Genomic DNA, 15,824 nt, shown 5'->3' with positions numbered 1-15,824 from the left:
GATTTGTCCCAGAATGGGCGATGGTGTCCAGTTTGTTGCCGGTTGTCTCTTCCGACATCGAACATAAAGAGTTCTGTTTTAGCGCTATTGAGTTTGAGATAACTCTTAGTCATCCAGTTTTCCATTGAAGAGAGACATTTTTCTAATCTGAGATGATGATCCTTTTTGTGGCAGATGCGAAAATACAACTGCGTGTCGTCTGCATAAGAGTGATAGAGTAGTTCTTGGCTACTGATAACATCAAAGAGAGGACGAAGATAGATATTAAACAGCACCGGTGATAGGGGGGATCCTTGGGGGACCCCACATGGCACCGTGCGTTTTTCTGACGTGAAAGATCCCAGTTTCACTGTTTGTGATCGGTTTCCGAGAAAAGAGGAGAACCATGGTAAGGCATCTTCTGTGACTCCGGCGACTTCTGTTAGTCGTCTCAGTAGCAATTTATGGTCTACTGTGTCGAAGGCTGCGCTTAGGTCCAGCAGAACCAGGAGACACGATTCTCCTTCGTCTGCGGCCTCGAGCGCATCGTCCCATATTTTCAGTAAGGCCGTTTCTGTCCCGTGTCCGGGACGGAACCCGGATTGAAATGGATCAAGTAGGTTGTGGGTATCCAGATGCTGTTGCAGCTGATTTACCACCACTTTCTCCATTATCTTGGACAGAGCATTTAGACCTGTTATGGGACGGCGGTGAGTTGGGTCCATAGGATCCAAATTAGTTTTTTTCAAGATCGGCAGGATTGTGCCCTCTTTCAGCAGGGAAGGCACTATGCCTTCTTTAAATGACTGATTTATAAGCTGTGTGATTGGAGGCGCCAGGATGTCGGCACATTCCTTCAGTAGCTTGGTGGGAATGATGTCATTGGGTGCTGTGCTGTTCCGCAACGCACCAATGAATTTTTTGGTGGTATCGATGGAGATGGGTTCCAGAGTGAACTTAGTTGATTGTAGAGGCTTTCTGTTGGTGTTTTGTAGTTGATTGAAGAGGGGGCTGAGTGGAGTATTGTTTTGCCGAATACTTACCCGAATTTTTTCAATTTTGTTGATGAAGAAATCCGATAGTTCATTGCAGAACTCTTGGGTGTCTGAAGTGGGGACTTCAAGACATCCCGGATTCATGGTCTGGGTGACCATCCTGAAGAGTTCGCGTGGGCGATTCATTGCGCTGTTAATCACCATGGAAAAGTGAAGTTTTTTGGCTTTGAAAATTTCCTTGTGATATCGTGTTGTTACTGCTTTGTAGAAGTTGAGGCGGTCTTCTGAAGGACTTCTTTTCCAGGCGGCTTCCGCCCTTCTGCGCTCTTGCTTCAATAGCGACAGCTGGTTATTGAACCAGCTGGACTTTTTTGCCCGGCTGCGGACTTTGCGCTTTGGTGCTGCTAAGTCGGCTGACTGTAGCAGAGCTGCATTTATGGCATCCAATGTATCTGAGGCTGCTAGCTGAGGAGGAATAACCCCAATTCGGTTTCCCAGGGTAGATCTGAAGAGTTCCGAGTGGAGCTTCTTCTGAGATCTAGCCCAGTGTATTGTCACCGGCTTGGGTACTTTCATAACTAGTGGAATTCTGGGAATTATGAAGCTAATTGCATGGTGGTCTGTCCATGGCAAAGGTTCATTACCCAAAATGTTTATTTTCAGATTTTGTCTGAAAATTAGGTCGAGTGTGTGACCTGAAGCATGCGTGGGTCCGCATATAAGTTGCTGAAGTCCTAACCCTTCCAGGTGATCGATGCAGGCCTCCGCGATGGGATCCTGTGAGGAGTTGGCCCACAGATTGAAATCCCCGAACAGCAAAAGATGATTGCTGTTAAGGGAGTAAGTGGATATGAACTCCGTTAATGCTGGAAGCAACTGCGATTTGGGCCCAGGGGGCCTATAGCAGAGGAGAATGTGAACGGTCTCCTGGGAGTGAGCTTGAAGTTGAAGCGTAAGGGTTTCCATAAAAGGTAGAGGATTTTGAAGGACCGGTTTAGTGATTGCAATATGAGACTTATGAATCACCGCCAGGCCTCCTCCTCTTTGCCCTATTCTATTTTCCGTTAAGATGCGATAATTTGCTGATACCAGTTCTCCGAGAATGGTGTTGCAGTCGTCTGACAGCCAACTTTCTGTAATAAAGAGGCAGTCTAGATCGTTTTGTAGTAAGAAATCATGGATTTCTGATCGGTGTTTAACTGCCGATCTAGTGTTAAGCAACGCACATGATATGTGCTTGAGCTGTGTTGAATGGTTGAAATTTTTGATGATCGATCGACGATTGAATCTCAAAAGTTGATCTGATTTTAAGGCTTTTGTGGTGACGGCAGGTAATATTGTTTCGAATTGTCTCAGACCCCAGATGGTTTCTGCAGAGTATCGCAATTTAACCATTGTTGCCAGTCACCGTGGGCGGGGGTGCGGGTGTTGGGTGAGAGAGGATTCGCAGAATCCTTGCTCGAGGGAATTTTGGTCCAGAGGAAGGCAAAAAAAACCCTGGGCAAGCTGGCCAGTGTGCTGCGGCAGGGAAAAAAAATTCCTTCCTGATCCCAGAAGGCGATCGGATCAAACCCTGGATCAAAGACTGAAGGCTATGGAGGGGAAAAGGGGGGGATGCTGGGTGTCACTGCTGCTGGGGTGTACCAAAATGGCCGCCAGGCAAAGCACAGGACCCAGGCTGGGGGGGGGGCTGTCAGCTTGGTAAAAACAGTAATTTTACCGATGAGGTTGCTGAACAGGGGGTGGAGGGGACCTCTAGGGGTGCGGGGGCGAAAATCCAGAGCGATCTGCACTATTGGAAGTAAATGCAGGGAGAACGGTCGGCGCGCCGGTAGGCCGCGGCTGAAGCCGGGGACTTTCCTAAGGTGCGGCGGCCGCGAAAAGGAGCAGGCTGGCGCGGGCGTGTAGAAACGCCGAGAATACACCCAGGTGGGGGTGACTTGGGACCACCACAAACGTGGGTGGCCGTGCGGGCGGCGATGCCGGGCGAAAGATGGGGCAGAGAGCCGCAGTGTGGGGTCTGTGTGACGGCTGCCCTGATAAGGACGGCCGTCAGTGGTTCCCCAGGATGTCAGGCCCTGAGAGGCAGGGTCTTACCTGCGGAGGAAAGAGGAGTCCACGAGGAGAGAAAGGAGCTGGTTCCTGGTTCCAAGGAGCTGTTTCTTGTGCAGCGCAGGTATGGAGAGTCTGCCTAGCTTCTGACTGCCAGGTCTGGGTGAGAGCAGGCTCGTAAGCGGAAGGTCCGAAGCACCCTACTCCACCACTGACTGACTGACTGACTGACATGCATTGCTAAGGTGTTTCCTTGTGTGTCTTATGTAGACAAACTTTTATACAAAGAGTGGGACAAACCACAGAAGGTTTTTTTGGTCCCTAAAAGTTTGGCGGTGCATTACCCTTTTGAGGAGAGTTTCCTGAAAAAATGGACCTCTCCTCCTAGTGAACCCTCCTGTGTCCAGATTAAACAAGGTAACCACGATTCCAGTGGAAGGGGCTCCTGTTTTCAAGGACCCTGCGGATAAGAAGGATGAGGCGGTCACCCGCAACCTATACATGTGGTGGGCTCGGCTGTGTGTCCAACGATGGTTGGGGGTTGAGGTAGACCGATATGGGTTTTTCTCTGGCCGATGCCGATATGTAGAAATTGGGGCATCCGATGGCTGATATATGATGCCGATTTTTGTGGCCGATTTAAAAAAAAAAAACCTCACCCACTCCACTCCATCCTGCTTACTCCTGTCACTCTAGCACACACTTGATGTCCTCAGAATAGATGGCACTGGTTTGGAACTGACAGATGGCACTGATTGGCAATGGCACTGGCCAGTGACACTGATTGGTGATGGCACTGGCTGGTTTCACACTATGCCGAGTGTAACTGTGTGAAACTAACAGAGAGGAGCTGTTGGCTCGATGACGGGGGTGGGCGGGACACAACAGCTAAATTACACCAGCCAATGATTGGGGCTGCTTTAGAAAGCGGGCAGGGCCATATACCATCTCCATTGGCTGGTGTAATATAGCTGCTGTGTCCCGCCCACCCCCGACATCAAGCGAACAGCTCCTCTCTCTCTCTCTCACTTGGAGACGGGAGGAGGAACGGCGGTCAGTGTAAAATATCGGCCTAATTTTGATGATAATCGTCCGATGCCGATTTATCAAAAATAGCCAAATATCGGCCTACCTTTAGTTGGGGCCCTGGTGTCTCAGATTCTCACTGAATGGGCAAAAATGCTGCACAGTGGGTTAAAAGCACGTCCGGCTCCCTTGGACGAGGTGACTCTAAATTTTGTCCTGCGAGTCAGCCTTGGATACTATGCCTCTGCTGTCCAGAGCCTCAAGCTATGCGGTGGTGTTGCGTCGTCTGCTCTGGCTAAAGTGTTGGTCTGCGGACCAATCTTCCAAGAAGGCCCTGATGGATTTGCCCTTTAAGGGCAACAGACTTTTTGGAGCATCTTTGGATGACCTTATTTAAGATGCCTACGTCAGCATGAAGGTCTGTCCCCGCCCATCTCTTGGGTGGGGGGGGTGTCTTTGCGACCCGGTGGACATTTCTGATCGCCGACCGGTGGGTTTGCGAACAAATTTCCTCAGGGTACAAGATAGAGTTTCTCTCTTGCCCACCAACCAGATTTTTTTCCCTCCAGCTTCAGCCGACCCATCGGTAAGCCCTGTATGGGGCGGTTCAGGATCTGCTGATACGCGGGGTGATCATTCCTGTCCCAGTACAGGAACGGTTTCAGGGGCTTTACTCAAATCTGTTCATAGTACCAAAGAAGGATGGTGTTCGTCCAATCCTGGACCTCAAGGCCCTCAATTGCTTTGTGAATGTACAAAGATTCCGGATGGAGTCAGTTCACTCTGTTGTCACTGCTCTCCATCCGCAGGACTTTCTGGCGTTTTTGGACATCGAGGACGCATACTTGCATGTTCCCATATGCACCAGGCATCAGAGATTCCTGTGCTTTCCGTCGGAGAGGACTACTATCAATTTGTAGCTCTCCCTTTTGGACTGGCTTCGGCACTGAGGGTGTTCACCAAGGTGCTCGCCCTGATTCTGGCCCTGCTAAGACAGCGGCGTGGCATCGCTATCATGGGATACTTGGATGATCTTCTTCTGAGGGCCACTTCAAGCTCAGAATTATAGGTGAGCGTGACTATAACCTGTCGGACCCTCCGAGACTTTGGTTGGGTGCTAAACACAAGTCAGTATTGACGTCGACTCAGCGCCTACAATATCTGGGGTTGATTCTGGACTCCTCAGAGGCAAACGTTTTTCTCCCTGTGGAAGAGTTGCAGACCCTGAGGGCTGCGGTGCGGTAGTTGACATACCAAAGATGGTCGTCACTTTTGCATGCGGGTCCTGGGTCTCATGGTAGCCTCCTTCGAGGCGGTACCGTATGTTCAATTTCATACGAGTGTTGCAGAAGGAAGTGCCCATCGTCCCTGGATTTTCAAATCCAGGTGAGCCACCTAATCAAGACCTCCCTGGTTTGGTAGCTGACATCACCGGAACTCCTGTCTGGGAAGTCGTTCCTTCCTCTTCACTGAATGGTGGCCACGAAGGATTTCAGCCTGTCCAGTCGTCCCAGGGTCGCTGGACTCCGGAGGAATCCCGCCTGCCGATCAATGTCCTGGAACTCCGTGTGATCAGGCTGTGCCTCTCCACGTGGTCTCAAGAGGCTACAGGGGTGTCCAGTCAGGATCCAGTCGAACAACGCCACGGCGGTGGCATATGTCAACCATCAGGGGAGGAACAAGAAGCTTGGCTGCAGCATCGGAGGTCACTGACATCCTAAGGTGGGCAGAAAGGAGTGTACCGGCCCTGTCGGCCATATACATTCCGGGCGTAGAAAAACTGGCAGGCGGACTACCCGAGTCGCCAGATGCTGGACCAAGGAGAATGGTCTCTACACCCGGATGTGTTTCAGCTCCTTTGCCAAAGATGGGGCAAGCCGGACGTAGATCTCCTAGCTTCTCGACTCAATCGGAAGGTATTGAGGTTTGTGGCCAGGTCAAGAGACCCATGGGCAGACGCGACTGATGCGTTGGTGGCACCGTGGAGTCAGTATCGGCTAATCTATGCCTTCCCTCCTCTGAAGCTCCGTCCTCATCTGCTTCGCAGAATAGCGGCAGAGGGGATTCCAATAATCCTAATTGCTCCAGATTGGCCTCGGCGTCCTTAGTACGCCAATCTAGTGCGTCTGGTAGCAGATAAAAGGACCTGTTATTGCAAGGTCCCATACGCCATCCTGCTTTAGAGTCGCTGGCTTTAACGGCATGGCTATTTGAGAGCCAGGTGCTAAGAGACCGGGCCTGTCAGATTCGGTGATCTCTACCATGAGGTGTGCTCGGAAGTCGTCCTCTAGGAAGATTTACCATCGCACTTGGAAGGCCTACATATCCATGTGTGAGGAAATGAGGTGGCATCCACGTACCTATTTGGTTTCCAGGGTCCTGCTGTTCTTACAGCGTGGGGTGGACCAGAAGCTCGCCTTAAGTATGGTTAAGGGGCAGATATCTGCCTTGGCTGTCTTTCTTTCAACAACCCCTGGCAGCTCACTCTAGTGAGAACATTTGTGCAGGGGGTTCAGCATGTGGCCCCCTGGTCCATCTTCCACTACCTCCATGGGATTTGAATCTGGTCCTCTCGGTGCTTCAGAAACCACCGTCTAAAGACATTAGGGGAATTCCCTTGTTGAGATTTTCTCAGAAAGTGGTACTTTTGGTGGCTGTTACGTCAGTTAGATGGGTTTCTGAGCTGGCAGCCTTGTCGTGCAAGGCTCCCTATCTGGTCTTCGACAAGGATAAGGTGGTGCTGCGTCTGTAGTTTTCTTTTCTGCCTAAGGTTGTTTCGGCCTTCCATCTCAATAAGGACATTGTACTTCCATCCTTGTGTCCTCATCCGTTGTCCAAGCTTTGAGAGTATACTTATCTGCTACTGCTCTGTTCCGGAGGTCAGACTCACCGTTTGTTTCTATGGCTGGTCCCAAGAAGGGCCTGGCGGTCTCGTCGGCCACCATCTCGAGGTGGATCTGACAGATCGTGATTCAGGCTCACGCCATAAACGGTCCGGCATCCCCCTTTCCTGTCACGGCGCATTAGACCAGGGCAATAGGTGCCTCTTGGGCTTTCAGACATCAAGCGTCTGTTTGCCAGGTGTGTGTAAGGTGGCGACTTGGTCGTCCGTTCACACTTTCACAAAATTTTACAAGGTTGATGTGAGTGTATCTTCGGATGCTTCTTTCGGCTGCAAGGTTTTGCAGGCGGCTGTTTAGAGTTGCAACTCCTCCGTAGAGGAGCTCTGCTTTTGTTTTGGGGTGAAGTTTGTTTTAATGCTGTTCCCTCCCCTTGTTTTTTTACACTGCTTTGGGACGTCCCACTTTGTCAAGATTGCTGTTGTGTCCATCCATGAACGAAAGAGAAAAAATAGGATTTTTGTACTCACCGTAAAATCCTTTTCTCCGAGTTCATGGATGGACACAGCAGCAATCTTGACAAAGTGGGTATTAGCCTTTATTCAGGAGTGACTAGGCAGAAACTTGTTCGAAAGTGTTAATCACATCACTTACTGTACAGTACTGCCCAGGGGGCAGTCCATCTGGGTACAACCTCTCTCCCTGCATCTCGCAGTTCAGTTCGTCAAAAAGCAGTACAAACTTAAAGCGGATGTGCCATGGGAACAAAATATTAAAAGTCAGCAGCTACAAATACTGCAGCTGCTGACTTTTAATAATAGGACACTTACCTGTCCTGGAGTCCAGCGCCGATCGCAGCAGAGCACGAGCGATCGCTCGTCACTCTGCTGCTCCCCCCGCCATCCACGCTGAGGGAACCAGGAAGTGAAGCGCTGCGGCTTCACTGCCCGGTTCCCTACGGCGCATGCGCGAGTCGCGCTGTGCCCGCCGATTGGCTCACACGCTGTGTGCTGGGAGCCGAGTGTTCCCAGCACACAACGGGCGACAGACGGGATGTGACGGAATGCCCGTCTTTCGCCCGTATCGTGTGGCCGGAAGTGGGTGCAAATACCTGTCTTTAGACAGGTGTCTGCACCCCCCTCCCCCCTGAAAGGTGTCAAAAGTGACACCGGAGGGGGGGAGGGTTCCGATCAGCGGGACTCCACTTTAGGGTGGAGGACCGCTTTAAAAAGGAGGGGTGGGTGCTGTGTCCGTCCATGAACTCTGAGAAAAGGATTTTACGGCAAGTACAAAAATCCTATTTTCTAACAATTTAAAAAAATGCTTCCTTCCTCCTCCTAACACCTATTCTAATTAGCATGTGTAAGAAAGATGTACACTTTTTTTTATACCAACCTATTTTTGGTCCAGTCACATGATCCGTCTCCCTAGTGTCAACCAGCGGCTGCTGCAAGGGAGAAGATTGAGCGCTGATGGTTGGGGCCATAGTAAGCCTACGGGTGATGTCACCACTCTCAGGCATAACCAGTCATCCATCGGCTCTCTCCTCTCCCTGCTGCCAACACTGATTGACATGGGGGGGGGGGGGGGGATTACATGCCTGAAAATAAGTAAGCATATAGCTTGCTCTTACACAGATTAGTTAGAATTGGTGTCAGGAGGTGGAAGGGAGCGAGTTTTTAAGACTAGCTAGGAAAAGCCTGGTACCCATTTTAAATTTCTCAGCAAAAACAGTAGAACTCTAATTGGGAGCAAGTAAAGTCATCTAAATGGATATACATATCTTGAATTACTACATTAAGATAAGATGCCATGTTACTTCTGAAATAAATTGTTAAAATTTACTTTTAGATTTTCTAGAAAAGTAAGCCTGGTCTCTGAGCACATTGGCCCGGATTCAGAAAGTTTAGCCGGTCGTATCTATGCGACTGATTCAGAGAATCAGTTACGCATAGATATCCCTAAGATCCGCCAGGTGTAAGTGTCTTACACCGTCGGATCTTAGGCTGCAATTTCAGGCTGGCCGCTAGGTGGCGCTTCCGTATCTTTTACGCGAGGAATATGCAAATTAGGATTTACGCCGATTCAGAAACGAACGACCGCCCGACGCTTTTTTGTTTTACGCCGTTTGTGTTCAGCCTTTTCCGGCGTATAGTTACCCCTGCTATATGAGGGGTAGCTAATGTTAAGTATGGCCGTCGTTCCCGCGCCGAGATTTGAAATTTTACGTTGTTTGCGAATACGGCTGGATGTAATTTACGTTCATGTCGAAAGCAATGACGTTTTGTGGCGGATTTTCGAGCATGCGCACTGGGATGTTTTCACGAACGGCGCATGCGCCGTTCAAAAAAAATGTCAAATACGCGGGGTCAAGCATAATTTAAATAAAACACGCCCCCATTTGAATTACGCGGCCTAATAACCTATACTTTTTAACAGGTGCGACTGAATCCAGAAGAATGTGCTGAGGTCATGAAACGATGGGTGGACCATCTCTGTTCCCCACATATCAATCGGAAATATAAAGCAATCCTTGTTCTCCTTTCTCTCGGTTGCTTCAGAAAAGTAATAGAAATGTTACACAGGTAAACCCTTACTCCCCCCAATACAATGTTTTTGGACTGTGTGTGCTTTTTAGCTATCCAAGGCCTGTATGATTTACTAGACATATTTCACATAAAGTGTTCTTTTTTTTCTGTTTCTCAGTATGAGGTGCTTTGATCGTGCCGCCTTGTTTCTGGAAGCCTGTCTGCAATGTTCAGCATTTGAAACCACTGACGAGTCCAATATCCTTTTTAAGTATTGCAGAATGCAATTTGAACTCTGCTCATTGCATAAGCTATTGTAGGTTTTAAAGTGCACCTGTACTTATGCAACTGCCTTATTTGCCTGAGAAAGCATGTGGCTCTGTCCCCTTCCTCCTATGGGACAGCATTGGTGATCACCTGTCATAAGGGAGCATAAAAGCCTAAGTTTAAAGGAAAACATGTGGGCTGATAGTATTTTTTTTTAATGAACTGAATGTTCCTTTATTGAAAACATTGGCATGGTACAAAAATCAGCAATAAGGAATGGAATTCCTTAAGGCCGGGTTCACACCTATGCGAATTGAATGCACGTTTCCCCGCATTCAATTCGCATAGCAGGAGAATGTGACTGGCTCCCTATGGAACCGGTTCTCATATCTCCGCAGCGGGTTTGGTGCGGTGTGCCGGAAAAACGTGTGCCTTTTTTGGTGCGTTTCAGGTTCAATTTCAGCCCAAAATTCAGACTGAAATCGAACCTGAACCGATGAACCAGCACGCACCGGACCCCTGCTATGCACCGCATGCGGAAACAGTGTGAACTCCGGCCTAAGGAATGGAATTAAGGCAAAACACACACTGACAGTATTGAAAACTCAATATTCACATGCCCTTACACAAGCCCGTATATAAACTGTAGCAGTGTCAATGCCTCACATTGACTAAGTTGGGGTTCTGCAACCACATCAGCACCCCGACAGGATGAGCAATTTAAATAAATGCTCCTCTGCTAAGCCGTCCATGGATGCCATCATACTCTATCAAAGTTCCCAGGGCAATTCCTTCTAAAGCAAGTCCGTTTATGCATAGGGAGAGCAGCGTTTATAGATTTTTTCCCACAAAACCAAGGAGGGAGGGGAATGAACATTCCACTTAAGTATAATTTCTCTCTTGGCATAGTATAACAAGTATGAGATTAATAGTTTGGTATATCTGGGCCGTTGCTCATCATCTGGTATACCCAACAGTGCCAGTTTGGTTGAGACCGGGAGGGTCAGCTGGAAATGAAAGTTAATAAGTTCAAACACCTCCTCCCGAAACCGGGCTAGGATCTACTTCTTTCTGAAAATGTTACTTGTCGGCCTCTGGCTTCAATGCTTTGTGTCAATAACACCCAACAAATATGCAGGAAAGTCATAATGCCTGATCCTGAATACCTGTTTCAGCATCAGTGACTCATAAAATGGAATTTCTATGGACAGTGGTAATTGCTGCCAATCTATTTTCTTGTAGAAAGAGAAATATTGAGGCTATCCTTGTAGACCACCTTCTAGCATACTAGTTGCCTGGTTATCGTGCTGATCGAGGAGCAATCAGCCAAGTCAGAATTCCTCCTCTAAATATTGGTTCCAGGTTGGTGCCTTTCTTATTTCAATGATGGTTTGAAGTTAGGATGGGCAATCAAGTCTTTGACAGTAGTTATAGAACTAGGCTTTTACTGTTCTTAATGTGCCATACACTGATTAAAATGTAGCCAGTTCAGCAGACTAGCCCAATTTCGATCAGTGTGTGGCTGTCCTTGCTCCACAGATGTCAGTTGTTTGATCAACTTCTGTTGAAGGGACATGTTCGAATACACTGATCTGCAGATGATTGATAAAAAAATTCTCACAGAGACAGGTGCCATTGTCAGAATATAATGACCTTGTTTGTGTGAATTGAGGAATCTTTTTTTTTTTTTTTTTCGTTCAGCATGCTGTCCGAACGAAAAGAGACTAGACTATGTGGAAAATTTACCAAAACTGGTGCAGCTGTGCGCATAGAAGCTGATTGGTTACTAACTTTAGCTTCAGTCTAATTAAACTTTGACAATAAACTTGGAATTGTTTTTTATGCACAGATGCACCAGATTCTCTGTGCGCCAGTTTTATACAGTGCCTTGAAAAAGTATTCATACCCCCTTGACATTTTCCACATTTTGTCATGTTACATCCTAAAACGTAAATGTATTTTATTTGGATTTTATATAATCGACTGACACAAAGTGGCACATAAATGTGAAGTGGAAGGAAAATGATAAATGGTTTTCAATACTTCTTACAAATAAATATCTGAAAAGTGTGGCATGCTTTTGTATTCAGCCCCCTTTACTCTGATACCCCTAACTAAAATCTAGTGGCACCAATTTCCTTCAGAAGTCACCTAGTTAGTAAATAGAGTCCACCTGTGTGTAAATTAATTTATTCGCAGTATAAATACAGCTGTTCTGTGAAGCCCTCACAGAGCACTTTTCAATCCATCATCCAAAAATGAAGAGTATGGCACAACTGCAAACCTACCAAAATTTGCCCTGTATTTGGCATCTTTCCATCAACTCTAACCAGCTTCCCTGCTGAAGAAAGGCATCCCCATATCATGATGCTGCAGCCACCACCATGTTTCAGGTGATGTGCAGTGTTAGTTTTCTGCCACATATGGCGTTTTGCTTTTAGGCCTAAAAGTTCAATTTTGGTCTCATCTGACCAGAGCACCTCCTCCCACATATTTGCTGTGTCCCCCACAGGACTTCTTATGGCTTTCTTCCAGCAATGGTTTTCTTCTTGCCACTCTTCCATAAAGATTTGTGAAGTGAATGACAAATATAGTTGTCCTGTGGACAGATTCTCCCACCTGAGTTATGGATCTCTGCAGCTTCTCCAGAGTTACCATGGTTGTCTTGGTAGGTTTACAGTTGTGCCATACCCTTTCCATTTTCAGATGATGGATTGAACAGTGCTCTGTGAAATGTTCAAAGCTGGGTTTTTTTTTTTATAACCTAATCCTGCTTTAACCACTTCCCACCCAAGGTACATCTATGGACGTCCTTGACTTTAAGCAGAGATATCTGAATGATGCCTACAGCTACAGGCATCATTTAGATATTGTCTTTTAGAGCCGGCGATTCTGTGCACTGTAAGAATGATCATAGCGCCTGTTCCATTGCTTGATCGTTCTTACAGGCGACGAGAGGGGATGCCCCCGCCACCCTCCGGTGCTTCTACCGACCCACCGCTGCGATTGGTAAGTCTGAGAACAGATCTGCCGACCCTGTGTTCCATGTTATGACGTCACGACTGGCCTCTGCATTAAAAAAAAATGGTGCCACGTGGTGGCTGGGAGGCCGTGATCGTTTTTTTATTATTATTTCGGCCTTGCCAGCCTAGCGGTGAGATGTGGGGTCTTATTGACCCCATATCTCACTGTAAAGAGGAGGACCTGTCATGCTTCTTCCTATTACAAGGGATGTTCATGCTTTTTTTTAAAGCATGAAACGGTTTGTTTGTTTTTTCCAAAAAAAGTGTTCGAAAAATTGCTGCGCAAATACCGTACGAGATGAAAAGCAATGACCGACATTGTATTCTCTAGGGTCTCTGCTAAAAAAAAAAAGAAACACATACATAATGTTTGGGGGCTCTATGTAATTTTCTGGCAAACAAATTACAGTTTTTACATGTAGGAGCGAAGTGCCAGAATTGGCCCAGATGGGAAGTGATTAAACTTCTCCACAACAGTATCCCTGACCTGTCTGGTTTGTTCCTTGGCCTTCATGATTCTGTTTGTTCATTAAGGTTCTTGAACAAACCTCTGAGGGCTTCACAGAACAGCTGTATTTATACTGAGATTAAATTATACACAGGTGGACTCTATTTACTAATTAAAAAAAAAAATTAAAACCATTTATAATTTTCCTTCCACTTCACCATTATGTGACACATTATGTGACACTTTGTGTTGGTTGGTCTATCACAAAAAATCCCATTAAAAATACATTTAAGTTTTTGGCTGTAATATGACAAAAATGTGGAAAATTTCAAGGGGTATGAATACATTTTCAAGGCACTGTAGTTCTGACTACTATAACTTGAATTTTTCTGTGGCTGGCATAGCGACAGGTTTTTAAAGGAATACCACTAGTTTTCAGACTAGCAAACTGGAGATAATTAGGACCATCTCTGAGCTAGCGTACAGAGATACACCAATGCTCAGAGTGGGGCAGTTCTATGTAGGAAGCTGTCATGAATGTGACAACTTCCTGCCTTGGGTTCTATTCCCAGACCCATTCAGCTGTTGCTAAATGTCAAAGGGACTAGAAATCCTAGTAATGCAATTACCCAAATCTGGTAATGCCCATACTTTGGAAAAGACTTGAGTCACAGAGAAGGTGGACCGGATAGGGCAATATGCCTCCAAGGACACAGCCGGATGGGGACCTGAAAGACTAGTTCCCCATTGGGTCTACCTTGCTTTTTAATTGAAGTGGGTTGCAGTGAACTGATTTGAAAGCTGAAAAGTGACTATGGATCAGTCAGCACCTAGGCAGACTTGATGGGGAACTAGTCTCTTAGTTGCCAATCTGGCTCCACCCACCGCACTACAAAACTCCTGTCATGTGATGGGTGCAGGGTTGGAAAAAGATGCACTGAGGAAAGAGTGTCCAGTATGGTCACTCCAGTCTCTGTGTCGGCCTTTGACATGTACATGAATCAAGCTCAAACACCGACAATTTTGTTGTGGCCCAATAGAATTCTATAGAGTATCTTTGACATCCTTTATTAACTCCCCCATTGTATCTAGGCAGCATTTCTTTTCACACGAGGGCAGCATTGGCAGTTTATATCATTTTTTACATTAAATTGAGTAGGTGGGATCAGATTTGCAGCATTCAGTTTGAACATGAGTATAATACAAGGATTATTCCCCACCCCTTTTTCAAGATTGAATGTAATCTATACCTTCCAGTGGGAAGCATACTTTGGAAACAGTACAGTTTTGGCAACTTATTGTATTTTGAAACCAAACCCTTTGGGATTTACTCAGCAGGTATAACATTTCTACTAGAGGTGGAGTTCTAGGCAGCTATCTCTGTTATAGACTTATAGGTGGAGACTGTTACGCATATATATATATATATATATATATATATATATATATATATATATATATATATATATATATATCATGATAAACTATGCAGCAGAACCTCTATGGATACATTTACTGTAGAACAGATTCCATTTGCATTTTCCTTAACCTCTGTGTACATAAACTGATATCTGCAGTGTTTGCAGATTACGCACGCAGTCTGCGCTCTCTAGGATTCACACAGGGAGCATTGCGATTTGCCAAGAAAGCAGGAGAAGCCGGTACAGAGTTACTGTCAGAACTTCAGAGCCACAAACCAGAGGAAGAGAAGTGAGGATAAACCATACAGTCCCTCTATTGAGAGAAGAACGGAGTACATTGGTAAAAGAGAAGGCAAGCATTATGCTTCACGGAAGGTAGACCCCTAGTACTGTCTGCGACAGACTACTGAGTCTGACATTCACTGGAATATATGCAGAAACAGGAGATGCTATACCGACATAGTAAAACATTCCTATACTGTGTTCCCCATTGGACGTTGTCACACACTATAATACAGATTTAGTAGAAATGTAATAGTCTGCTTTGTCTGTTTTACCCATTCATATTCTGTCCTACAAAGCCAGATTCAATTTAATGTAGTGCAGAGCAAAGAGTAACCAGACAGTCCCCAACTTTCAGTTTAGGACGATCAGGAGAGTAAATTATATTTGCTGATTTGTTGTGGTGAATTACCGTGCTTCATTTTCCAATAAGTTCAAGATGTTACAAAGAAGGTATACAGGGCATTCATTATGAGAGTCAAGTAATCAAGAAGTGAGAACCTTTCTTTGAATGTATGTGGGATTGATACTCTGTATAACAGAACATATCTTTTTCATGACAAGTACTAAGGAAAGTTGCCATCCATCTGACAAATACTTATACGTCGAATATAGAGGACCAAAATAACTGCATTTACTGCTAAACCAGTGCTTTATGAAATCATGATTCTTCTCTTTTCGTAACCTGCTAATTCTTGAAAAAGCAAGAGTTTACCCAGGAAATGGTACTATCACAGGTTTACAGTGAAGGATCCTGATTTTAGTAGGACTCCATTCAGAACATCTACACTTTTGGTTGAGCTCTACCATTAAAGTGGGAGTAAACTCCCATGGACTATTTTACCTATAGGTGGAGTAAATATCTACTTGTGAAGTCGCCTGTGACATTAACGGGCGCATGCACTCTGAAAGTAAGACATATACTGTGCCATTCCTATAGAGCCTTGTGCTGTGAACAGCGGC

General features: G+C 46.2%; 1 protein-coding gene across 1 annotated transcript in view; it reads left to right on the top strand.

The window, feature by feature from the left end:
- The window catches only part of WDR11 (WD repeat domain 11), a 135,395-nt gene extending 120,140 nt beyond the window's left edge, over positions 1-15,255 (top strand). The window contains exons 27-29 of the mRNA XM_040361963.1: positions 9,332-9,477; positions 9,599-9,678; positions 14,718-15,255. Of these exons, the coding sequence (XP_040217897.1) occupies positions 9,332-9,477; positions 9,599-9,678; positions 14,718-14,872 (381 nt within the window). The 3' untranslated portion in view covers positions 14,873-15,255. The remainder of the gene's footprint in view (positions 1-9,331; positions 9,478-9,598; positions 9,679-14,717) is intronic.
- Positions 15,256-15,824: the final 569 nt, after the last annotated feature.

Source organism: Rana temporaria, chromosome 8, assembly GCF_905171775.1.
Source record: "Rana temporaria chromosome 8, aRanTem1.1, whole genome shotgun sequence".
Classification (NCBI taxonomy): Eukaryota; Metazoa; Chordata; class Amphibia; order Anura; family Ranidae; genus Rana; species Rana temporaria.
Note: the sequence above shows the minus strand (reverse complement) of the source record. Positions and strands in the feature narration are given on the sequence as shown.